The 27,615-nt window shown below is 36.6% G+C and overlaps 3 protein-coding genes and 1 pseudogene across 3 annotated transcripts; 3 read left to right on the forward strand and 1 right to left on the reverse strand.

The window, feature by feature from the left end:
• The first annotated feature begins 5,054 nt into the window (after positions 1–5,054).
• Positions 5,055–5,860, forward strand: LOC137727060 (pathogenesis-related protein 1A-like). The gene has a single exon (XM_068466000.1). It carries the CDS (start codon positions 5,112–5,114, stop codon positions 5,592–5,594), a length of 483 nt encoding a protein of 160 aa, XP_068322101.1. The 5' UTR covers positions 5,055–5,111; the 3' UTR covers positions 5,595–5,860.
• A 6,560-nt stretch (positions 5,861–12,420) lies between these two features.
• LOC137722922 (basic form of pathogenesis-related protein 1-like) lies at positions 12,421–12,915 on the forward strand. The gene has a single exon (XM_068462048.1). The coding sequence runs from the start codon at positions 12,421–12,423 to the stop codon at positions 12,913–12,915; it is 495 nt and encodes a 164-aa protein (XP_068318149.1).
• Positions 12,916–15,901: 2,986 nt separating this feature from the next.
• Positions 15,902–18,549, reverse strand: LOC137724891 (ATP-citrate synthase alpha chain protein 2-like). The gene is made up of 4 exons (XM_068463543.1): positions 18,376–18,549; positions 16,335–16,415; positions 16,106–16,157; positions 15,902–16,020 (listed from the first exon to the last, which is right to left on the reverse strand). Exons 1-4 carry the CDS (start codon positions 18,547–18,549, stop codon positions 15,902–15,904), a joined length of 426 nt encoding a protein of 141 aa, XP_068319644.1.
• Positions 18,550–19,085: 536 nt separating this feature from the next.
• Positions 19,086–23,858, forward strand: LOC137724893 (pathogenesis-related protein 1-like; annotated as a pseudogene).
• Positions 23,859–27,615: the final 3,757 nt, after the last annotated feature.

Here is a 27,615-nt window from a genome sequence, read left to right on the forward strand (position 1 = left end):
CCATAATTTTTTTGAACAAACGATATTAGCTGCACTAAGGAAGAGGGATAACCTCGCCATAGTTAAACATCTTGGAATATGAGGCTGAAATTCTGATCTTCTTGACATACTTGTGAATTCCCTAAAACTCCATTATTTCATCGGCTTTTTTGCATAGAGTAAAGTTATATGTCCTACACTTAAAATATAAAATAAAATATCAAAATTTCACCAAAATAATAACCAAAATATAACGAAGAATAAAATAAAATATATAATATGAAATCGACACTTCAGATCATTTTATATCTCGGTCATGGCAGACATGGTATTTATCCAACTCTTTGTTCTCCTTATAGAACAATATACCATTATTTACACATGCATGAATTTTTTTCAAACACCAATCCGAGATCCTCAACACCTTCTGTGCACTTTTATAACCTTTAGGTAAACAATTGTTCTTTGGAAGCATCCTCTTCAAAACCCTGATAAAGTAAACAAAACACCGGTTTGACCTATGAAACTTGATTTTGCCATGCATCAACACTATAATGGTCATGAGTACCAAAAATTCTTCCTAAGTTAGGTATAATTTTTGTTTAGAACTTTTCAATAGTCTTTCGTACTTCTCGAATGCTTCACTGTCCATGGAGGGAGACACGTCATCTCCTACTTGCTCATTGTCATTGCTTGAGGCGTATGGATAAGCGTCATTTAAAATATCCATGACTTGGTCGTTAACATCCACACTAGATTCAATAGTCTCCACTCATGATTGGTACGAAGACAAGGCATTGTCTAACCACTCCACATGATAATTCCATCACATGTAGGTCTGCATAATCCCATTTTTTACCAAATGATATCGAACATTTCCAATATCTCCCATTTTGAGTTCTTACTTTCTGACCTAGACACTTGATTTGAGTTGAACCCTGGTTGTGTCCCTTTGCAAAGTTAATAAAATGATCTATCACATCTAAATATTCATTAGCAACTCTGTTCGGATTCTATATGCACTGTCTATCCATTTTGTGTGTTAACACATTGAATATGCAAGGATTAGAACAAGTTCGACTATGTCGTGTCACTTTATGCCTATCCCATTAGGGAATGCAAATTTATGCACTATAATTTACGGCTCCACCAAGATTAGATTTCGTTGTGGAAAAATTTCGGCAGCATCTCCGTATAGTTTTCCAATTACATGGTGTAGATATCAAATACCTAATATGCACTCGAAGACAGTAATGAAATGTTACCAAAAATCCCACGATTGAAACCTAATCCGTGAATTGTAAAATATGACACACAAATGTGTCCTCCCAAACTGTAAAAAAATGGGACAATTCAAGAATCAATTGCATTGCAGTAATCGATTCGCATCCATGTGCTAAATCCAACTAATATCAAACAGAAAACTAACTTTTCTTGAACAAATGCTTACGAAATTAAGTACTATAACTTTGTACATCACAAAATAAATTTGTATGTGGTGTACAAAAATATTTGAATACACAAATGTAGTACTTCTACCAAACTACTACATAAAATAAAATAAATTAAATCACAAAAAAATCAAGAAATTAATTTCAAATTCGTTATGCACCAATAATCGTATACAAGAAACCTATAGAAAACAAACTTAATTTTGTTATTTTTAGTTCAAAATTAAAAGAAAATATATTACGAAATCAAAATTACCGTTATAGCTTCAAGTGAGTGGATGGACAAATTTCACGTGAAGGCCGAAGGAGAAGTAAGATGAATAGAGTGTGGATTATAAGGCAAGAGGAAAGAGAGAGGCGAAGAGAGGCAGCTATCAGATTTTTTAGTTAAACACTTTTGAAATCTACCTTTCGCGATTGGAGAAGATGGTTAAATACACGAAGTTTTTGCGCAACGAAGCATTTTGTCACCCAAGTTAAAACTTTGTTGCCCATTTCCAAGCCAAACCCTAGTTGCATTCGGGCTTTAGGCAACACATAATTCGTCACATAACGACACTTTGGGCGACGAAATAATGATTGTTGTGTAAAGGTTTCCACATTCTTTATTTTGTTTTAATTTTATTATTCTTTGTTTTATTATTATAAATCTATAATAGAAATTAAGCAAATAAAATATTTAAAGCATATAAAATATTATATTAATCCGGATACAAAGTAGTAAATTCGTTGCTTTCACATATTTAAAGCGTACATATAAACCAAATTAAATATTACTATCTTAATCAAAATAAACAATGACTGTGGTGGTGGTGCCTGGGCAGCTTGATCGGCATAATGTTTCGCCTCTTGTAACGCCTCTTGAAGATGTTATCGTTGTAATTCATCGTGTAAGTATCGATATCATCAATAATAAAGTATGCATGTTATACACAAAATTATGAAATGTTAATAACTAAATTACTAATTAACACTTAGTGATGGGTCATTCAACAATGACTTCTTCATCTCTTTGGGTAGACCTGACATTCGTGTCTTGTTTCCTGTGTTTGTGTCATACCCGATATCTTAACATGTTGTGTCGTGTAACACTTGTTAAAATGAACGGGTAGTATGACCCGACCCGTTACTCGTTAAAGAAAATATATTTTAAATCAAATAAATAATCAAATGAAAAACATAATACTAAAGTAGTATATACATACCACATTGTTACATAAATATTACTTCAAAAACATAAAAACACATTTGTCTTTCAAGTATTAAGGGCCACTTATACATACCCCAAAATAAAAGCATAATGAAAAAACATTAGTATTCGCACTTGTAAATTAATTATTACAATTTTTTAAACATGTTTAGTATTTTTACACCGCTTTGATATTTTTATTTTTTAATGTTTGTATAATGTTTTAATCTCACTTTTAAGAGAGTAAAACATTGATGAGTATGACTATATAAGAAAGAGTAAAAAACTATATGTACTATTAATGTGTAAACTTTATCCCAATAATGATAATAAAAATATATAAATAAATAAAACTTAATTTCTTTTGAACTTATACAGAATAATAATACATATTTAATATACAATATATACATTACGGCTATTGAATTTTATAGTAAGTTTTTTTAGCAGTTTAACTTTAAAATAATCAAAATCATTTTTTTCTTAACGGGTCGAATGGGTGGTCCACGAGATACCTGCGTGTAAACCCATTAATGACCCATTATTAATAGGTTCTTAACATGTAACCCAATAACGACCAAATTAGTTATTGTGTTGATCCGAAACTCTTTTTTTTGTGTCGTTTTCGTGTCGTGTAAGAAATTGTAAGGTCTATCCTCAGACACTTCTTCCAGGACGACCATTGCATAAGGCAATGGTTCTGCACTAGCTTGAAGTGCACCTCCCTCTCATAATCTATTTGCCGCATGGTATCACAGTTGAAGTGCATCCGGTGATCATTCATCACATGTCTGATTGTGCGAGACCTTCTTTTTTGTTTTCCTACGAAAAAAGAATTTGTTCAAAACCAAACCTAAAATTCCACCAAAAAATTTGTTCATAACCTCCCATAAAAATAAAAATTTCTCATAACCTCTAAAACTTTGATATACATAATGTCCACATCCAACGAAGATTTGCAACAACCAATCAAGTATAATTATCAACTTTTAATTTAATTATGCAATTAAACTTTGCAACAAAAAACAACCTTAAAGTTCATACAAATTGAGTATTACCTGTCTGTCTGTGATCCTTCTCCCTTACACATGTCACAATCGGTGCATCGCCAGATGCATGCTCATCTGGAGAAACAACCGAAACAGTGGAATCCGATGTAATTACCAAACATGGCATCTACAAAATTATAACCACAATTATCATAATTAAACCAAAAAAATCAGTTCCACTGGGGAGAAAGATAGAATTATTGTGGATACCTTTGATCGTGGACACTAAGAGTGGGAAAAAGGAAAGAATGAAGATTTGGCAGTTGGGATAGAAGGATTTTTTGGAGTTCGGGGAGAAAGAAACATTGGGATTTGGGGGAGAAGATGAGGAAGAGAGGAAATGAGGAGAGAACGCTGTGGACTTGGGATTTAAACATAAACTCGTGAACCCTTGTGCGGCAAAGCTCTTTAACTCTTCAAGTGCCTTCTTCATCGCCCAATACATTTCTGCCATTATTGTTCCACCTAAATTTCTGGGGCTTTGCAAGGTGAATCTGGAAAGGCATTCCTCATCCTGTTTTTCCTAGGTGACGAAACCTTTCGTCGTTCAAAATTTGAAGCCAAAATATCATTTTAACGCATATTTTTCCAGTTCTTGCCTAACGAGCAAAAATATTCACCAAGCAAATGTAGGTTGCACAAAATTTGTTGTCATGGACATTTTGAGTGACGAACAACAGTTGTCGTCGTGCAAACATGTCTTGTGCAGCGAAATTTATTTCATAGCCTACAGTGTTGTCACTCAAATAGTTTTTCCTACTAATAATTGGTAATATTGTAAGAGTGTTTCATTTAAATAGACGGTTTTTGTTCCAATTTCACACCCCAAAAAAATATCTATTAAGGGTAGAGAGGTTGGGGAAAAGAAAAACTGTTGCTAATAAAGATAAACGTTACACGACAAATTTGACAAAATGTGGGACATGACCGAAGTGTAAAAATTTGAAAATGTGGGGTAAATTGGGTAATAAAAAAGTTAAGAGAGTAATTTCGCAAATTTGTGTAATTTACCAACTAATATTCGTAAGAATTGGGGAAATTTTCTTTAGTGTTATCTTACAAGTTATAAAAGGTTATTTACCCACTTCTTCCTCCATCTCATCTTTGAAAAAAAAAAAAAAAAGAAAAAAAGGAAAAGGAAAAGAAAGCTCACTTTTTGCGACAAGAAAATGAAACTCACTTTTATTAGGAAAGAGATTGACCAAATTTCTAATTTAAGGTAGTCTCTTCCCTCCTTATTGTGAGCTAAACCCTAACTGTAGGGATCCCCTCTCAAAAAAGATGCGACACCACAAATTTGAAGGGCCTATTTTTAAATCCTCATTGGGACATATGTTTTATAAATATGCACAATCTCATCTCCCATTTCAATCAAACATCTCTTAATTAAACATTCTCTAATACTACAACATCCAAGAGTACTTTTCACATTGAGAAACAAAAATGGCGTTCAACAAGAAGCTTTTGTTCTCCGTTTGCTCCGCCACATTAGTGTTCACTCTTGTCTCCGCCCTTTCCCCTGAAGAGATCAAAGCCGCCATGGATGAACACAACCAGCCCCGTGCTGAGGTCGGTAACGCTCCACTCAAGTGGAACGAGACCTTAGCCCAGTACGCTCAAGAATATGCTGACAAAAGAGTTGGCGACTGCGCAATGGAGCACTCAATGGGGCGTTGGGGTGAGAACTTGGCCTCAGGTGCCGGCATGAGCGCCGCCGATGCCACCAAATATTGGGTTACCGAGAAGGAGTTCTATGACCACAAATCAAACAAATGTGTCAAAGAGGAATGTGGTCACTACCTTGCTGTGATTTGGGGCAAAACCACCGAGGTCGGATGTGGCGTTTCAAAGTGCAACAATGGAGTGAACTACGTCGTTTGCAGCTACGATCCCATGTACCAGCCGGAGGACGAACGTCCCTACTAGACACATTTTTCAAAGATGTCGATCATGACAAATATTTGATAACAAATCCAGGGAGGACATCCTGCTTAAATTATTAACCTAGAAATAAATTGGGGATGAGAGACCGTTAAAATGTAACCGGTGTATAGAAATACATCCGAACTCTCAACATCCCTTATGTGACTAGCACATGATCATTTATTGTGAAAGGTAACGACACAATAATTATTAAAAAATGAAAAAAATACTAAGTATTATTTTTTTGTAATTTTATACTATTCATTTTTCTTCTTCTCTATACCTCTATCATCCTCGTTTGCTATTTTGCATTGGTTTCTTTGTAGTTGAAAAAAGGTGATAAGAAACAAATGTAATATCAAACAATCAACGTTAAGAAAGACATGAGCTTAATTAAGTTGACCAAAGCAGTGTACTCTCTCTACACTCAAGTTCAAATCTCTATCTCTGTATTTAAATGAATTTAGTATAAATTATTCCATCATTTGTAATTAAAAAAAAAATAGAATGCTAAGATTTCTAATCTTTTAAGAGTTATAAAATTACAAGTGGGATAATAACTAAACACGATAAGAAGTGAAAGTTGTATAGGAACTTTTATTTGAACTGAACATATTGTAAAGGTTGCGATCTCACCTAATTCTGGATTGAAAATTTTGGGTAAGATTGTGGTTGTGTAACGGGAGTAAGGAGTGCGGGGTTGATGCAACGTGGTTGGAAAAATTAATTATGATTTTTCGGGGCTAATTCCATGCTGTCAAATAGTATTCTAATATTGGGAATTAAAACTAATATTAATACACATGCTATAGAGGCCATAGGATCATAGTCGAGAAAAATATAAATAATATACACAATACTATATTATTTACTAGTATTTAGAAAGCAGTTAAAATGCCCCAACCTTTTAGTGTCATTTTAAATTGATCATAACTTTTTTTAAACATTCCAAAGAAGTATTTAATTTATTGAAAATATCACATCTATTAAGTCTCAATTAAATTCATATTAAATTAACTAAGGGCTTACTTTGTCTCCAACATAAATATAAGGTCATGGAAGCCTGGCTTCCAATAAGTAATGGTCACCACCACTCCCTTCAGGCCATCAAACCCAAACCTAGTGCATAACCAGAATTATAAAACTAATTTAAACGTCCATAAAACCGGGGGGAAAAAAAATGAACTCTGTTGGTGGTGCTTCTCCATCACAGGTCATATTTCCACAGCCAATAATGCCTCTTAAATATATCATCCACAAAACTCACCAGTTCAGCTCCGTTACATCAACAATATGCCACTCCTTTTATATAAACAAATTAATTCAAAATTAAACATTATAATATATTATATAACAAAAACAATTACTAATATATTAACTCTGACCACTTACTGCTAAGTCATCCAACATAAACTTCTTCCATTCGTCCACACCTTCTTCCAACAAAAATAATTACTAATGTTAACTCCCACTCACTATTTGGTTTGTCTGTAGTTCTTCACCTCTTCCGCTTCTCCATTTGTTTGTTTGTTTAGTTTGGATTAGTATGTTCGGTTGTCGTTGATATTGAAAAATGACCGTGTGCGAAGTCGGCTGTCGTGGAGAACAAAGCCAGAAGTTTTTGCGTCCCGCCTGAATTTGCTGCTATGTAACCACCACCATACCCGTATCTTAGATTTGAGTCTGTTGCTCATCTCGACGATCTCGCCGCCACTTATTGTGTCTCGCACGCCTGCTGCCTTGATTTTGTGCACTGCGCACCTGTCTGTTGTTGAACCACCAAACCACATTGAATCTGACCCATCAACCCCTCACCGACCAAAATCGTCATGGAGATCGTGCTCGCGCAACCTGTCGTTTCCCAGATCTAGAAATACTAGAAATCATGATTCTTGTTGTCGGATTCCATCACTGTTGCTGCCTGAAATTAAATCTAGATCCCGACCCGCCAAAAACGATCTGTTGTTGCCGCAGTTCATCGTCTTGCTGATTGTCCTCAAACTCGCATCGAGTTGCTGCCGCAAAACTCATTTCGCGTGGTGCCAATATTGTTGTTCATTGAAAAAAAAAAAAAGAAAGTAGAAAACAGAACAACGGTAAGATGTTGGGCTTCTTGTTGGGCCCATATTGATTGGTTTGGAGAAGGATTGTTCTCTTCTGTTATTGCGGGCCAAAACGATTGCCCGAGTATTTGGACTGGTCACAACTCAGATGACAGTGTGTATATGATGAAGTGGACTGTTTGTTCGTTTATTGCTGCTATTGGGATATCAAAATTTCGTCCATTTAGTGAATGGGAGCATTCATATTTTCTTTCCATAATCCGTAGTTTCAGTATTGTCAGAATTTGTTGTTTGATTTTTGGTCGTTGGAATTGCTTGATTGCTCGTCTGGTCACTTGTTTGCTCGCTTAGATTGCTTGTTTTCTCACTTTAATTGCTCGCTTGTTTTGTCATGTCCACCTAACAGAGTTTGTCTTATCGTGTCTGCTTAATAGAACTCGTCTTGTCTTGGAAAATATTAGTTATGTAGTTCATTATTTATGGGTTTGTTGTGGGCCCGGGATTAGGATTGCTTGCCCTCAAAATTAGGGTTTGCCTTGGTTTTCTTTATATCATGGTCATTGTATTTGTTATTTTAACAAGTGAGTCAAAATGCAATTATCAGTTTCTAGCTGCCTCGACAATTTTTTTTATTTGTTTTTCCGTTAATTAAATAATATTTGTAGTTTGATAGTTTGTTTATTTGTTCATCTATAGGATACTATGGTTTGAACTCAATTATGATAATAATGTTCTTTTATTGGTGCCATTGAATCCACTATGATATTCGCCTTTCGTAATATATGTGTGAACGATAGTTTTAAAAACCAATGCCTAATTCTCCAACGAAGTTGCACTTTACCGTTAATTATATTAATGAGAACCTATGAATCTTATTCCACTTGAACACCATCGAGACCCAACCTTGCAAAGCTGAAGAATATCCTAAAGGAACCGCTCGTGAGTCATAAGGCTATGGTTTTTTTTTCTTTAAAAGGGGGATAATTAGTGGCAAGCCATGATTATTTACCAATTCCGGGAGCTGAGAAGACTCACATAGGCATTTTCAGCCTTTCCTGAATTTTGACTAAATAATTCCCAATGGGTATAAATGTTTCCATTGCATTACGTATCTTTTTGTTCATAAAGAGCGTTGTTTCTTTGGTTCCATATTTTTCAACATGTGTAGGAAATATCTTTTCGAGCAATAAGGGTTGGGCATTATGCCATTTATGTTGTAACCAAGAAATCACGTCTGAATCTAGAGAAGGGATATCAATGTTTCCTCTTCCAATCCACAAAAGAAAGCAAACATTTTGACTTTAGCTGTCAACTTGAGTTCCAAAATTTTGACAAATATTGATCTATATGTTGTGGTTTATAATCAATCTGGAGATTTGTGGCATATTGAATAGTGAATTGACTAGTTGGGGGAAGGTCCCGTGCAAAGGAATCCAACATTCTTTTTTTTTTTTTTTTTTTCATCATTCTCTCTCATTGCTTCCTTTCCATATCCTATCTTTTTACTTGAAATGGTAATAGAAAACAAATGTGATATAAAATGGATGTTAAGTTTTCTTTTTATGAAACATGAGATATGAAATTGGAGGCTTACAGAGATGGCTACATTAATTTAGCAAACTAACTTAATTAGTCAACATTTACAGAGGAGATGTATAGTTTTGAATTCCTAATATTATAAGGGATATCCAATACATGAAGCTATTAATTTGTGTTAATTAGAGAAAAATAAGAAAAAGTTGGTTAGAGCAAGTCCACCCCAAAGGGCTAGGCCGGCTCACAACCCACAAAATGGCCCGACACCCACAAAAAGTGCTCCAGCCTAGCCTAATAGGCTGGCACCCATCTCAAGCTGTCCTATAGGCCAGCCTAGAATGTGCTGAGCTAAGGCCAAGCCTATGTGATGTCATGCTGACACCAGTGTGATGTCACAAGCTGTTTTAGATTCTTTTTTGCGCCAGGCGCATGGGGAACACGCGTAAGTGGGCACGCATCCTTGACAAGAAACAAGGGGCGAGGCCCGCATGCGCAGGCGCACCATCAGTTATGATGGGAGGCCATGTGGCTCGTTATGGGCCGTTGGATGCAGAAATCAACGGTCCACGTTTTTCACCCCAAAAATTTAAAAAAAATGCACAACGGTCAAAATTATGATCACTGGACATGTTAATTAACTAAATTAAAATTAATAAAAAATTTAAAAATTATTAACAATTGTTAAAAAATACAGAAAAAATTAAAAAAAATATTTTTTTTTCTATAAATACCTAACCATCATCTTCCACCTTAAAACTATTTTTTCTATAGTACTTTCAGATAATGATACGCGACGTGACAAGATTGGTTAAAATCCTATATGAAATTAAAACTAAATTTAAAATTTATTATTTTATAAAAAAAATTAATAATATTTTAAATAGACGGGGTGCCAGTGCATTTGTAGGGGTAGAAATCTTTTGTGCTAGCACATTTTTTAAGAGTGGAGAAGCATTTGGCCAATTTATTATTCATGGGGTCTATCACTGTTCACCGAATGGATTAACTGAGTTGAATACCAGCGTATTTTTTAGAAGTGGACTTGTTCTTAAGGAAAAAAAGGAAAGCAAAAGCTAAGGCAAATATACAAATAAAGCACTGTTGGAGCTGGATCTGGGAAATGTAATGCCAAAAGTGATCGCTTAAAAGATATTGCTCTTGTGATTATTGACTTTTGGCCTTTAGTATGACAGATAGTGATATGAATTCACGAGATAGTGACATGAATTCACGAGATCACCTTACTGTTATAAGCGTGGCCGGGGATCACTTCGAATTCTTGCGTAATGTTATGCTAATCAAGTAAGATTCTGACCTGAATTCACATAATAATTATTATAAGAATTGAGAGTTAAAATATTATCTATTAGTTTAAGGTGAGTTTACACTATCAATCATTTTCAACATGTAAGAAAGGTAGAGATGAAAAATATCATGTCGAAGGAAAATTTCAATTTGCCGTCGGTATCATTTAAGAAAAATGAAATAGCAAATACTTACAAATTTGAAAAATGAAATAGCAAATACTTACAAATTTCATGTAACAACACGTCATGCTAGAGAGACTAAATGTAAACCGCATATAACGTAGCGAGTGATGATTGGACTCATTTTTTAAATAATTAGAGAGTTTTAACGAAAAGTCAACAGTACTGTTTACTTTAAAGAAAAATCATATTTTTACACTAAAAAATCAATCCTAATACTATTCATTTTACTTTTTATTTTTTCTTTGTTATTAAAACTCAAAGTTTTCTAGTCATTTTTCAGTTTTTCTTTTAAAAAAATCAATCTACAAAGGCCCGGTCTAAAATGGCCACGGGTTTGGTGTCTCGAATTATGTGTCTCCTCTGTGTCTATTTTTTTTTTTTTTTTTTTTTTTTTTTTTTGACATGTGTCCCCCACTTAACTTTAAAACTTAACACCGTTACTTTGCATAAAATTTAACTAAAAATTAAAAAACTAAAAAAAAAACCCACTGTTGAAACTCATCATCCCCAATCTCCCTGCAATCCTTCCTCCAGTCTGCTGCAATCCTTCAAAAGAAGCCCTTACACCACGTGGAAACTCATCGTCCTTATCGTCCTAATCAACCCCGGAAACCAAAACTTCCAATACTGAAACAAAATGAATGAAATTTCACCACGGCTGTCGCCGACCCGGTGATTTCCAAGCTCGAGGAGGTGAGATTCTTGACGGGTCGGTCCCGGTTCGCGACCCAGACGTAAGTCGGGACCGGAATCAGAGGATACCAAATGCCCAAGTACCAGTTGGGACTTTCGTCGTTGGTGGAGAAGAAGCCGAGCGCAAAGGTCCGGTTGGGGCTCGAAAGCGTCGCGTTCCCAAAGATAACGACTTTGCTTTTCCTCGCCATTGGGTTCTGTAAATTCGGGAGCGTCGCCGTCGCCGTCGCGAGTATGGGAGACCCGTTTGTGCTGCGCGTGGGGGAGTCAGGAAAGTCGGGGACCTTGGCTCTGGTGTAGAACTGGGATTCAATTCGGGGTAACAATTCGTCAATGGGGTTGACGTTTGTGGGTTTTAGAAGAAGGGCTAGGGGTACAAGAAGGAGAAGAGAAATGGGCAGCATGGAAGAAGCCATGGCGAGTGGCGGCGACGGCGGGCGTAGTGAAATTTCTTTCATTTTGTTTCAGTATTGGTTGGAAGTGTTTGGTTTCCGGGGTTGATTAGGACGATGGACGATAAGGATGATGAGTTTCCACGGGGTTTAAGGGCTTCTTTTGAAGGATTGCAGGAGACTTGGGGAAGGATTGCAGGGAGATTGGGGATGATGAGTTCCGGGTTTTTTTTTTTTTTTTTTAATGAGTTTTTTAATTTTTAATTAAATTTTATGCAAAGTAACGGTGTTAAGTTTTAAAGTTCAGTGGATAACACGTGTCACAAAACTAAAAAAGAGACACAAAAAAGATACTTAATTCGGGACACCAAACCCGTAGCCGTCTAAAATTTGATCTGTCTAACATTTTTTTTGTAACAAAACATTAACCAAATCGGAAGTTGGTTGGTTATTCATTTTCTTTTGTCCTCTATATTTATCTTATTAATTCCAACCGTATTAAATCTCTCCCCTCTTCAAGGCAGCTCGTAGCTAGGGAAATAAACAGTAGCATGCCTTTATCTTTCTATAAATAAGGCAAATCTCATGTCCCATTTGTATTAAAATCCATCAACCTTCTCAAGTCTACCTGCAATATTTGAGACATTTCATAAATATGGAAAACAAAATGGGGCACAATATTAAGCTTGTGTTGTGCATCTGCTCCTTGGCATTAATCTTAGCTCGTGTCTCCTCAGCCACTTCCAGAAGAGATATCAGAGGCTTCATCAATGAACACAACAAAGCTCGGGCGGAGGTCGGTGTTGGTCCGATCAAATGGAACGAGACCATCGCAAGGTATGCACAAAACTATGCCAATGTAAGATCTTGGGACTGTGCAATGGAGCACTCAATGGGGCCTTATGGTGAGAACATAGCCTCAGGCGAAGGCATGACGGGTGCAGCTGCTGTCAAGTATTGGGTTACCGAGAAGGAGTTCTATGACTACAACCAAAACAAATGTATTAACGACGAATGTGGTCACTACCTTGCTGTGATTTGGAGCAAATCAACCTATGTTGGTTGTGCCACGTCATTGTGCACGAATGGACAAACCTTCGTGATTTGTGATTATGATCCTTCTGTAACAGATGGGGAGCGTCCTTACTAAATAAATAAAACTTACATTGTAATCTTGTGCCTTTAGCACTTGTTCATTTGTCACAGATCATGTAATGAATGCGTTAAGGACAGGAGTATTATATAGCACCCGTTACGAATGAGCTTTTCTCATATGTACTAGACACCATGCTTTGGTCTCGGACCTAGTATTTGTTCTTTTAAATAAAAAATTAGAAATAAAAGGGAATGTGAGGTACATGTATGTTGTAATCGTGTGTGCAAATACGCCTTCACTTTACGACATTCCATTGCAACGGATTTTATAATTTGTTAATATAAAGACTCTTCTTCTCCTTCAAAATTCTTCGAATCTCGTACTGGAGCTGTGGCCAAACACTTTCTTTCCTAATTTTTAAATTTTCTTTTTTGAAAAAAAAGGTCATTGACAACTGAATTTGTTTTTTATTTTCTTCACACGTATCAACATGACTTATTTTCAAAGGAATTGTGTTTGGACTGGAACTTAACTCTCTAGCTTGGTATTGTATTTCACATACCATGGTGAGTCAATATCTCAGCAAATTTTCTGAAAAAAAAAAAAATGCCAGCAAATGCATCTGCAAGATCTTATCTGAATGACCTTATTTGAAACATTTGTAGGATAATATAAGTAATTATAATTATAATACACATGTGAAATCATTTGATTAGATAAACCAAGATGTTCATCCTTATATGAGGAATTATACTAATACGAGGCTATGAATGATTATTCACCTTAACTTTCGACATGATATTCCAAAGAGTGGATATCATATAATCCAAGATGTTCACCCTTATATGAAGAATTATGGCTAATATGCTATTTAGTTTGCAGTTACTTATAACATGTATGTTTAAGAGCAATGACGAGTAAATATGTGGACAAAAATTATATACGCATAGTCACACTAGTACAAAAAACACTTTGCGCGACGCAGGTTCTTCTTTGTGCAAAGTCAAAAAAACGTCGTGCAAAAATTTGCCCAATGAACCTTCGTCGCGCCAAGGCAGTGACAATAGGGTTTGCACGACGTGTAACCTACGCTGCGCAAAGTGGTTTTGCGTGATGTATAACCTACATTGCACAAAGTGGTTTTGCACAATGTATAACTTATGTAGCACAAAGTGGTTTTGCGTGACGCAGGTCACTTTTTCATCACGCAAACCCCTTTTTTTTTCTTTTTTTTCTTTTTTTTTTTTTTTGGGTTTTGGCAAAAATGTTTTTTGTTTAATTTTTAATAAATATTGTAATTAAATTCTAAACAATAATTAATAAACAAAGAAAAAGTATTTAATTATAAAGTATATGAAAATGTACATACAAGATGTTCAAACAAAAAAGAACAAACTACAAGTAGTCTTCTAGGTTTGATACATAAGGCTACTGAGTATCGGCTGGATGAAGTGGTTGGGAGGTTGAAGGTAGAGCAAGATCAGGTGCTAGCATCGGGATTTGTAGACCGGACATTTGTAAGGCCCATACAATCATGCTCATCTGCTCACCCTGAGCCGCAAGCTGACATTTTAGTGTTGTCACTTCCTCCACACTGGGAATCTGTGATAAATTTTAAAGATTATCTGAATCACTATTTATAACAACTAAAACATGTTTCAGGATGCCTAGTAAACACTCTAGGAAGCAGACATTGTAATCAATCAATGGTACCAAAACTTCATTAGACTAATTGATATGATTAAAGTACCGTACAAAAACAGTTTACTTTGTACAAGCCATTCAACCAAACACATGACCATGGAGACTAACTAGTAAACAAGTAGGAAGGTAACAGAAGCAACTGATGCATTTATACGATTTATGACAATTGATCACATGTAATTTATCGATCACTTTACCATGACAGTGACTTGACTTGACTTGAGTAACATCACAATTCGTGTAAAATAGACTCACAAAAATCGTGGACACAATGTTGAAACCCCAAAGACGGGTCCTATACATATCATATATATCTATATGACCTAGCCTAATAAAGGGTGGTAGAGAGACTGGAGACCCTTTCCAGGTCTTTTGCAACTTGTAGATGGTCACCTCCAATCGCCAATAAGTTATGTATACCTTTCTTTCTATATTTGTATAATTATAAATATAAGGGAGAGGTAGTTGTGATGGAACTCAGGAGCCCTCTAGCAAACATGTTCATTTTGTTATTTTTGGTGTGAGATTAGAAGATACAGAACACATTAGACGGTTTGAATTTGGAATGCGCAATAGAGGTGTAAACGCAAAATTTCAAAATTTACATGTCTACAAGAGGGTTTAGGGTTCATGGCTAGTCCTTTACTGCAACTGATTGCCCCAAGGCCTATTCTTTTCAACTACTAGAACATCATTGATTTCAGAAAACACTACCTTTTTCTTCCTGCTTGATTTTTAGATTTTATTTCTTAGAACAAAGGTATGGCATTAGGAGCATGGTTGAAGAGTAAAATTAATTGCCCCGTTCTCCGGTCCATGGATTTAATTGTTTAGATTTTATGCCAATATGAAATTACAATTGACAGACATTAAGGACCAGGTTTCCAATTTAAAGAATGAAGTACATAGTTGACTGAGAAAAGATGACCTTTATTTCTCAAGGGTCAGAAAGCTCTGAACTCTAATATACACTCCTAGCGACATGCAGGAATCCCGGCTTTCGGGCTACATAGTGAAAATGTAAATTGGACAAACTAGGAATCAGCTGACTTCTTGGTAGTGACAAAAACAAAGGATTTGGAACGTCTAGACACAGGGTATTTACTGAGTATTAACAGAAAGTATAAATACATTATCATTTAAAAGTTGAAGGCTTCTGTGTGTACCTTTACACATAACTCTTCCAAAAGGCATTGGAAATTCAATACTGCCCCACCTAAAGCATAATAATAATAATGTAAGGTGGTATTGAAAGTAGTATGCTAAAACACTAGTAAATAGCTTGGCATATACATAACAAAACAGAGAAGGTAAAACCAACTGAAGTGAATGAAATTTACTTTTTGAAGTTCTTGAAAGCAGCAGTGTCATCCAGCACGCCTCTCATATCCAACGAATATGGCTTTCCATCAACCAATGCAAAAGGATTCATCTCCAGAAAAGTGAAGTCCAAATCTGGAATAGAATGATAATTAGCAAAATTGTTCTCACTTCTTACCAATCTAGTACGAAATGGAACGGTCCAAACTTTTTAACACACCTTGAAATAGAGTAAACACGGCTTTGATAAAGTCCTCAAGTTCTGCTTTGATCTATATTCAAGAATAATACTTGTCAATGATTTCCAGTTTAAACTAAAACGAACATGAACTCAAGAGAGATAGCATATGATTGACGTAAGCAAAATCGAGTACATTATTTCTTTTTTTCTGGTCAGAAGTAAAGTATACAGAAATGATACCGAAATACCATATCAATAGAAGACTTACCTCCAAGGGAAGGGTTGCAACAAGTGGAGCAGAAACTTCTGATGTAAAAGCAACTCCAGTAGGGACAAATATGGTCTTAACCTGTATAAAGTATATTTCTTTTATAAATATGGAGCGTTAAGTGTTGGAAGTATGCCCACAAAGCCACTCATTTGATGTAATAGCTTTTTGGAATACTTAATGTATTAAACTTTTATATGTTTAATGGAGGGCAAAGCTTATTGTTAATCACTATTTATTGTATCTTGTGTTTAAGCAATAAGGGAATCCAAGGAATGTATTTGATCTAAGAGATAAGTGATCTAAGTAAGTTAGATTTTCGAGACCTTTCTCTTATGTTCATTCCTAAAACGTTCCTAGCCATAGGGTTGCCAATTGGGCATTGACAATCCGCTAAGGTTAGTATGTGTTATGTCGACTCAAGTATGGATATGACAAGTCTCAAGTCATTTAGTGTTGGACACTAAGACAAACACATAGGTGCTCGAAAGAGTAATCGAGTACACTGAACTATGATCAAAAGAGAGTTCAAACATACATGTCATGTAAGAACTCGATGGTTACAATATGCAAAGTAGTCCTTTGACCTGAGGCATCATAGATGTCTAATGGTTAGGTCCTTGATCTTTGATCGTGTCAAATGGCATTCCTTTGGAGTGTCCACGACATGGTTGGGGTCAAGCTATCTAGTCATGTAGGCATATGAATGCACAACAAGGGATCTCTAACCTTCCATGGTGGAAGGAGAATACTCTAAGATATGATTCGAGAGTCTTTGGCCAAAGCATATGAATATGACTTAGGAAGTTTGTTCCAAATCTTATTCAAGCGAATCATATAGGGAAGTATCACATTGGATAGTAGACATGAAACAAACTATCACTTCAATAATGTGATTAAGAGTATTGTATTAGAGAAGGACCGTATTGCATTGTAGTTGTAACTAGATAGGTTCTCCAACCACTTCTACTTAGCTTGGGTAACCATGACATGCTGCTAGGTGTCACTCATGGTTTGTGGAAGCCCTAAAGATTAGCAAACACTAATCTTAAGGGAGAATTGAAATATGGTTTCAATTCACAATCGATAGTTAAGAGTAACATCGCCCACTGCCTCGCTAATTGGAACCTAATGGATCGTACACCGAGTAAGGATGAAAGTGAAGTAATTAAATGAAATGGATAAGCAATTAAATGGTTAATTGAAGTATGGTCAAAGTTAATTAATTAGTTAATTAATTATACGAAACGTTCGTATTGGACTTCTAAGTTGTTTTTGGGTTTAGGGGCCCAAAAGTGTTTTGGTCCACAAGGTCCATTATGTTTAAGTTGTATGACAACTAAAACAAAATGGGCAATTAGCCCAAACACTTAGAGAGGCCGGCCATGAATAGTGAGGGATACCAAACTTGTGTTAATTACAAGTTTGCCACTCACAAGAAATGAAGTATAAATTCAAAATTATAACTTTATTTCATTTAGGGTTTTTCTTGATGAAATTGGGTGAAATTATTCTCTCTATTTCAACAAGGGAGGCCGGCCACTTAGGGAGGGATATCTAGCAATTTCCTCTCTCCTAAGTCATCCATTTTTATCTTCATAATTAATCTTTGGTGTAGAGACTTGGAGACATCAAGCTTTTGGTGTTTTGGAGAACATATCCTCAAATCCTCAAGGAAGCAAAGGAGGTGACTTGAAGGCCCTCCACTTGGGTGAATCCCTTGTGTAATCAAGGATGAGCTACAAGGGTAATGATTCTCTAAATCCTTTCTTCTCTTTAATGTTGTTAAAGAGTTATGGTTCACCATATACTAGGCTTTGAAAGTCATGGATTTTATGAATTGTTTTTGGATGCATGCCTACTTTAATTTGTTAATAGTTTGCCTATGTATTCAAATGTTCTTTACATGTTCTTAGCTAGGACATAAATTTTCCTTCATTAAGGTAGACGAATAGAGCTCATAGAAGATGCACTTCTAGGAATTTTTATCTTTCTATTGAAAATAACAAAGAATCGCGTTTGAATAAGAATTTGCTAACACATTGACATCCAAAAATATCTTATCCCAGTTCTCCTCAATATCAATTCCTCCACACTCGGAGAAGCTTATGCTGTTTCCAAGTAGGTCTGAGACGATATTAAGGTAAAACTCTTCATTGTGGGGAATGAAGGGTTCAACAATGAATGTTGTTATGGGTCCTTTGCAGCCACCCATCTCAACCTGTAACGCCAAAAGAGTGAAACACGTAAGCCAAATTCTCGATTCTTATGAAGATCAATATCATCAAATACAAAACACACATAAGGAACTTATGTATTGACGAAACAATGTGAAGATCAAATACCTCTTTGCCCAGACGCTCCTTCACAACGTCGACAACTTGAGCAAAATCAAGATTCAAGGCAACACCACCAACATCATAATATTCAATTTAACACTAAAAACCTAAAATTTGATTTAACACTAAAACCCCCAATTTCTAATTTAATTTTCCACATTGAATGATTTCCAGTCAAATACATCTATCTATCTCAAAGATCCACTCACATACATCTATCTCAAAGATCCATAGCCACGGAGAGCAAACATTCTAACCAAACCTCTAAAACTGTATAAATTAATGGACGGAAAATCTGTAAATAGAGCAGAACCAATTTGAACAGAAAATTAAACACAGAGAAGTGAGAGTGTGAGACTAACCTTTGCTGTCGAGACTCGAAACGGTGAGACCGGGGAGGAACAAGGGGAGGATGATGATGCAGATGAAGATGATAACGGAGAGACCGGGGAGGATGATGATGCAGATGAATGGGCATGAACAAGGTGAGAGACCGAGTGAGAGAGAGGGAAGAGAGATTGACGGGCATGAACAAGGGGAGGATGATGATGCAGATGAAGATGATAACAGTGAGACCGGGGAGGAAGAGCAGTCAGTAGAGGAAGGTGGAGAGTTTGAGTTGCACTCCCATTTTCTCCAAATTTGGGAAAATTAAAAAAAAGCTTCACAAAACTACCGCCAAATTTTAAACACATTGCGCGACGTATGTATACATTACGACGTCGCGCAAATTGTTGGTGTGTCGTGAAAATAGTTTTTACGTTAAAGCATTGGTGGTGCGTCGCGTAAAATGTGTTTGCGCATTGACCGAATTGTATTATAAAATTTACTAAAAATGTGACTTTACTCCATTCAAATTCATTTTTTTACATAAAATACAATAATATATTTTGCTAACAAAAACCTGATCTGAGCTATAATAATAAATTTAAAGCTACTTAATAAATATATATACCATTCAATTTTTTGAGTGTTATAACAAAATAAATAAATTTAAAGTTACTTAATAAATATATATATTATTGAACTTGATAGTTATAAATGAAAATTCACGATTTAACAGTAGTTTTAACTCCAATTTTGATGATTTTTTACAGCGACACTCCTTGATCCTATATGAATACAATGAATGAATTCGATCTTCAATTTAAAATATTTACACTAGTGGATACCACAAAATCTTATGTTATACTTAATGAAATTATAAATAAACTCTTAAGTGTTAGTGAATCTATTGTTTTGATGGATACACATTCTACGAAACTAATTCCAACGATCCGACCGTCAAATTTGTTTGTATATGCTACAAGATCGCATACGACAAAAATTGCAAAAAAAAAAAAAAAAAAAAAAAAAAAATCAGAGATCAAGTAATGGGACAAAATATTTCGACGGTTATAAACGAAAAATCATTATTTAACGGTTATTTTAACTCCGATTTTGATGATTTTTTACAACTCCATTCCTTGATCCTATATGAATACAATGAATGAACTTGATCGTCAATTGAAAATATTTACACTAGTGGATACCACAAAATCTTATGTTATACTTAATGAAAGTTTAAATAAACTCTTAAGTGTTAGTGAATCTATCTTTTTTATGGGAAACACATTGTATGAAACTAGTTTCAACGATCCAACCATCAAACTTGTTTGTATATGCTTTGAGATCGCATACGCCAAAAATGGCAAAAAACAAACATTCATATATCAAGTAACGAGACGCACAAAACGTCACGCAAATGGCCTTTACGCGACGACACTTTGCGTGACAAAGGCTAGCGTCGCGCAAAGACGCAGGTGTACCTACGTCGTGCAAAGCTGTTTTACGCAATGCCAACCTTCGTCGAGCAAAGTGTTGTTGCGCCAAACAGCTTTGTGCAATGTTTTGTGTTTTGCGTTGCGCAAACATACTTTGCACGACGAAATTTGTTCCGTCACACAAACATGTTTTTCTACTAGTGTCAAGGATAAACATAATAAAATGACTTGTCATTCATTTATATGCATGCTTCGCAAAGAGGTTAAATGCAATTGTCGAGGAGGATGTGGTTAGGCCCATAAGGAAGTCACCTAGGGAAGAAACTCAATTTCTTTAATTGGAGATACCATGAAGGAAGTTCAATGTGGTATAAACATTCCATACTACATGACTCATTATAGCCTTCATATTAAGTGGAGATATCCATGAGATATTGAGACCAAAGGTCTTGAGCAACTGATATGCAAAGCAACTCAAAAGATAAAGAATTATCTTCTTCTGCTCATCCTTAGTGCTATTTTATGTGGAGTTAGGAAGGGTATTAACATTGAATGAGTTTCTAGGCTAGCAATCTCCCGCAAGGTACAAGTCACATGTACTAATGGAGAACTCACTTAAGTAAGAGTAGTCATGAGGCTGTGACTACGAGGATTGGGTTGTTCTCTAAGAACTCTCATGATAATCAAGATTAAGAGCAAACCACAAATAACGTTATCCCGCACCAAGTTTTTTTTATCAGTGCCATGTGTGTTACATTTAGTATTCTGGTTAAAAGGGGTCTAGTTCAAGACATAGTTTATTGTGATTCCTTTAGATGAAAGTTGTTAACACTAAATTTAGGTTCGAGTCTAGAAGAAAGTTACACCTATTCCATGGTATACAAGTTGTCCAAATTTCTTCCATTCATATCTATATGTTTATGTCTTCTAAATTGTTATAGAGTTTTGAATCTTGTGGACAATTGTTGGTTATTTAATTTATTTTACTTAAGACTCAAAACTTTATTTACTATTTTCTAAAATAATAAATATGAAGAGTCATGTTTATTGGGATAAGTCACAACTTTTACAAAAGAGAGTATAGAGTTTTATAAATAAGGAATTCCTCAAACATAAAATAGACGTTCATTACTTTCCTTCTCACCTAAATCTATATTCCCTATTATCCTACGGAACTCCTCAAACATAAAATAGATGTTCATTACTTTCCTTCTCTCCAACATCTACATTCCCTCTATCCATCTACTTATCTTCAACATCAATGGGCAATTAATTCATCACTACGTGGCATCCTGTCTATCGTAACAGTTCATATGGATCAAACACTCTGTGAGATTTAAGGGTTGTATTTTAATGTATATAGTCTTTATAACCTACACGTAGGGAGTTGTCACAGTGACAACACGCTTCTCTTGATATCGCAAGCTAGATTATTCCTTACTCTTTTTCTATTTACTGCTTTGTTTATTGGTATATGTATTTGATGCTTATCGGTTTATCTAATTGAATGTTTTTACATGTGTAGTATGATTATAATTAATTGTATTAACATATAGCTTGTGCCATTGGGGTTGCTCAATTTTATTAGAGAAATATTAAGGAGACTCTCTAAAAAGTTAAGCTCCCCATGAATTCTCTGTCAACTTACAATTTAACATCAACTGATGTGCCAACATTAATAAAACATTGTACCAAAAACATGTGGTAGCTAGTGGAGAGTCCGTAGAGTCTCACTTTTAAGAGAGTATCTTTAGCATTTCTCTTTTTATTATAGTGACAATTTAATTACTAATCTTCTTGATGTGCACGATTGTAAGTAATTGTTAATTTTTTTTATGCATGTGGTGGATTGTCCTAGTAGTTAGAGACTTTTCTTTAACTCATTGTGTCCCAGGTTCAGACTTTCACTCTCTCGCTTAGTGTAGATTAGTATTTTGTACTAAAAAAGTTAATCCTCTCATAGAGGGCCAGATGTACTTTGGGACCAAGGTGGTCGTAGGACTAATGGAGAGTCAGGGAAATAATCATGTGAAGGTCTTTTGAGGATCCTCAGAATGTTTGGTACGGGTCCTTTTTGTGCCTACTAAGTGTTTGATGTAAGTCTGTTAGGTATATCTCGACACGTTGCGTCGACAACATTAGACAAATTATCTCAACATCACTCATCAGATTGCTTCGGCATATGTCAAGATCTGTTGACATGTGCACAACATGGCTTAACTGGTGAGAAAAAGTTCACCAATTGTTCATCAAAATGATTAAGTGATTAAACTGATTTTTTATTTTTTTTTGGCCCTTCGCACTTTGTTTTTATTTAAAAAACACTTGAACCTTTAATTTTGTGACCACAAAATTCGAATTCTAAATTCGCCACACACACACACACACACATATATATATTAAGCCGTTGTATGCAAAGAACTCTAAAAGTAGGGTTTCGTTTTATCAATTCGACAAAAGGTTTTTTTTTTTTTTTTTTTTTTTTTTTTTTTTTTGGGGTAATAGGGAAATTTCATAACTAACAATTACAAAGAAAGCCATCTTAGTAGTACGGTCTAGTGGTATTTCTCTTCACTTGTAAGTGAGAAGTCCTAGGTTCGATTCTTGCAGGCAAATTACAGCTACATTACTGCTAGCCCATTGTGAGACTAAGTCCACCTGATTCCCCTTAGTGTAGAAAATATCGTTTGTACAAAAAAAAAAAAAAAAAAAACAACAGTTACAAAGAAAGTCAAGGAGTCATGTGTGAACGTCCAACTTTGCTAGTCATGCAAATAAATCTCCATATTCACCGCTACTGTAAATGCTCCATAGTACCATATATAACATCTAATTTTTCCATTCACTGCTATCATAAATACTCACACACCATAACATCTTATCTTCCCATCCACAACCTAATAATTCGGTATAGCAAAAAAAAACAAACCATTAACATAAGGCTGTGCAAGATTTCCTTATCCCTCCTTTACATTTTAGGCTCAGCCCTAATCTAATCGACTCATGCCCAAGACACACCCCAAGACTTCCTCAATTCCCATAATTTCGCCCGCGCAGCAGTAGGCGTAGGTCCCTTGACGTGGGAGGACAATATAGCACGCTTAGCACAAAACCATGCCAACCAACGTTTTGGCGATTGCAATCTCACACACTCCTATGGGCCATACGGCGAAAACCTTTCCATAAGCACAACTGACTTACTGGGAGCGAAGGCTGTGGGCAGGTGGGCGGCAGAGAAGGCTGACTACAATTATGAGTCGAATTCGTGTACTGATGGCAAGATGTGTGGGCATTATAGGCAGGTGGTTTGGAATATGATAGTTCCTCTAGGGTGCGCAAAAGTGAGGTGTAGTAGTGGGGGTACCTTCAATGGGTGCAACTATGATCCCCTAGGCAACTATCAAGATGAGAAGCCTTACTAACCATGGAAGAATCAACAACCACTCTGGCAATTTTTGTTGATTGCTATATCTATTGATTAGAAATTCTTCGATATGGTCCATATTTTTATGGAAATCTCTAAAAAATAAGAGAAAGATAAAGAAATTGACAAATATCGTTGTTATTTCTGACACATTTGTTAAATATCGGAGAAACTGTCATATTTTGTCCAAATCAATGTTTGAAAATTTCTGAAATTTCCTTTTAAATTTCCATTATTTGCATCTAAAGCAACCACTTTGGATGTTGATATTCTATATATCCGTCGATATTTCCACAAATTTGCATATAAATATTTTTTATTGATATCGATATTTTAAACAACAATTATATCTAAGAAGATAAGCTATATGTTATTAAGAATAAAATGAACTAAGAAGCGATGACCGATCATTTGTATGTAACTTCCATTGGCAAGGGTAATGCTGTCCAACGCCCAACTCCCACCTACACAAGGCATATACAACATGGCATCTTAATCTTTGATCTTCCCGAGTTTTCTTTGTCATAATTCAGGCTGCTTAACCACGATAGTTTAAGGGTGATGTTCTTTGGCGAGCTTCGGTGATGGCTCCTTGCTAGATTATGTCCCTAATGAAGGCGGTGGATCCTGATTGGTGGCCCCTAGTGGCTGTTTCTTTAGTGGGTTTTTACCTTTATTGTCTACAGGTCCTTTATTGTTTGCCATCATTATGGACAAACATCAGCCCGATTATGGAGTGGAGGACATCGAATGTTTGTTGGATTTTTTCAAGGATTGTTTGGACCTGGAGAAACGCTTTGAAGACCTGATTCATCTAGTTGGTAAAATGATTATTGATCAGGAACCCCCTCAGTATGTTGTGAAGGAGGTACATCGGCTACTCTGGCACAAACTTAGAGTCATCCGAGTGGCTAGAGTGAAGGAAAATATCTATGTTATCACCATTGGGGAAGAAGCGGTAGCGAGGCAATTGCTAGAGGGGAACCTATGGTTTGTGAAGGGCTACACTTTCTTAGTTAAGTTCTGGCCTACTTATCACTTCTTGAATCACATTAAGCCGGACAAGGTGATGTTTTGGGTCCAATCTCATGGTATACCACGCTAACTTTATACCAATAAAAATGCTCGCTGGCTGGGAGAAAGGATTGGAGGAGTCATCGTAGTCGATGATCCGATGGAGAACGGGTTCCAAGGTTTCTTACGGTGCAGGGTTGATTTTGATGCCTGTAGACCCTTCATTACTAAATTCATTATGCCTTGCCTAGAGAATGGTTATTTAACTATCCGACTTCGTTACTAAGGTCTTAAGGACTTTTGCTACAAGTGTGGTCGGCTTGGGCATTCTAAAGGATGTACCTAGAAGGTTCAACTCACTGAATCCGGTGAATGTAACTATGGTGAGGGATTAAGAGTGCCCTCTATTGACTCCGTCTCTATGCTGCTGTTTCCCTGCCAAGCTAAACCTAAGCCAAGTAGCTGTGTTAATAAGCGGCATTGGCGCAGAAAGTGGCATGTGGAAGGTGGTTTCTATGGTATCCGGGATGAAGAATGAGAGGCATAGGCATGGCAGTTTCAGGTGAACGTTGTGGCCAAACAGAAGGTCATTGAGGTCTCCATGCGGTCAAACGGTAATGATAATCCAACTCATGACGACAGGGATAGGTTGGAGCTGACATCTAGGATAATGCAACTTGGTTTGCAGTGTCCGTTACCTAGTAACAGCAATATGAGGATGTCAGAAGGAGATCATCTCTGGAGGATCTTGATCACATGTGGCACCCTAATAGTTTTGGGACCCACTTTACGAATGGCTTATTAACATTGGCTATCAATGGTCTATCCCTCGATAAAGTTTGGTGTGACCCAAAGCGGATCCCACCATGGGCTTTCCTCAATGCCAATGGGCTTACTCACACTTAGCAATTCTTTAGGCCTGAGCCCGGCTATGAATTGACTGGCCTACCCTGTGATTAGCTGTTGGATCCTAGCATTCACTACCAGTCGGGGACCTTCCTACCGATCTATGACTTGGAAAAGCCAAGAAAAACCACATGGATGAGAGTGCTACACCTAACCCCCTCCTAAACATCCAAGCACCAAGGCACCTATTAGCCCGTGGAAACCTTTCCATTTTACTCAGGGCAGTGGCCCTAAAAGAAAATAAAAAAGGAATGGTGGGGGACGTGGTCAATGTGCAACTAGAGATATTGACTTTACTAGGAGAAGTTCGTTCTGCATGAGGGAAGACCAGGGGTTATGTGAAGTCCTTATTTCTGCATCCAAAAAGTTGGAAGAAGCTAAATTCAATGGCTTACTGGGAAGGAATAAGCACCAAAAGAATCTGGAATTGGCAGAGGTTGAGGAGACTCAGTTTTGCCGTTAACCATAAGTATTTTATTTTGGAACTGCTAGGGGCTTGGGAACCGCCAGATAGTTCAAGCGTTGCATGGGTTAATCTGGCAACAAGCTCCCCGGATTGTGTTTCTCTTTGAAACTAATACAATACGAACAGGCTGCGAAATATCAGAGTGCAGTTGGCGTTCGATTACGATTTTGGAGTAACCTCTTGTGGTAGATCCAGAGGTCTTGCCTTGCTATGGGATGATGACACTACTTTAAGAATTCTATCCTCTTCTTCCCACCATATTGACGCGAAGGTAGGCGAAATTGGTGATGCGAAGCATTGGAGGTTCACGGGTTTCTATGGGCACCTAGTGATTGAGCGTAGGCATGAAACGTGGGACCTATTGAGGACACTGGCTTCACGCTTCTCCATTCCCTGGGTTTATGGAGGCGATTTCAATGGAATTTTCCTCTCCGGGGAGAATAAGGGAGGAAATTTACGCCACATCCACCAAATTCTCTCATTCCGTGAAGCAGTGGGAGACTGTAATCTCATAGATTTGGGGTTCAGAGGCGAGAATTTTACTTGGATAACCTCCCGCTATGGGGGTATAATGAACGGCTCGGCCGTGCCCTCGCTACTCTACCTGGAGGAATCTCTTTCCCAATTGCTCTATTATCCACCTTAACCCATGCAAATCTAATCACTTTCCAATTTTGCTCAATTACAATGGCAGGGATTCTAGGAAGGGTCATGGAAGGGCTAATTTCATATTTGAAGAATGGTGGACGCATCATGATTCTTGTAAGGAAGTGATGGCTAAGGCTTGGTCCGCCTTGATTGCAGGGTTCTCAATGTTCCAGGTGGTGGAAAAATTGAAAGCGATGAAGGTTGTTTTTCTAACTTGGCAGCACCAAAATTTAAAGGCTAGGAAATTGAAAATTGAGTAGGTTCGTTCTTGGCTTAAATTTTTCTGGCTAACCCCTTAACTGAACCATGTTGGCCGAGAAGAATGATCTTTTGCAGGAACTTGATTCCCTTTTGGCTCAAGAGGAAACCTTCTGGTGGAAAAGGTCTCGAATTCAATGGTTAAAAGAGGGGGACAAGAACACCAAGTTTTTCCACTAGAGAGCTACCACTTGAAAAACAAAAAAAATGCAATTTATGGCCTCAGTGACGATAATGGGGAGTTGGTTGTGTTAGATGATGGTATGTAATGCATTGTTTTATCCTATTTTGACAACCTGTTCTGGACCTCCCAAGTGGTGGATGACAAGGAAATTATCGGGGCCCTAGACCGGCTAGTTACCGATGAGATGGCTACCTCTCTGAATGAGGATTTTTCTGAGGTGGAGATCAAGGAAACTCTCCTCGATATGCTTTCTTCAAAATCCCCGGGCCCAGATTTTGT

This window comes from Pyrus communis, chromosome 2, assembly GCF_963583255.1.
Source record: "Pyrus communis chromosome 2, drPyrComm1.1, whole genome shotgun sequence".
In the NCBI taxonomy this organism is placed as follows: Eukaryota; Viridiplantae; Streptophyta; class Magnoliopsida; order Rosales; family Rosaceae; genus Pyrus; species Pyrus communis.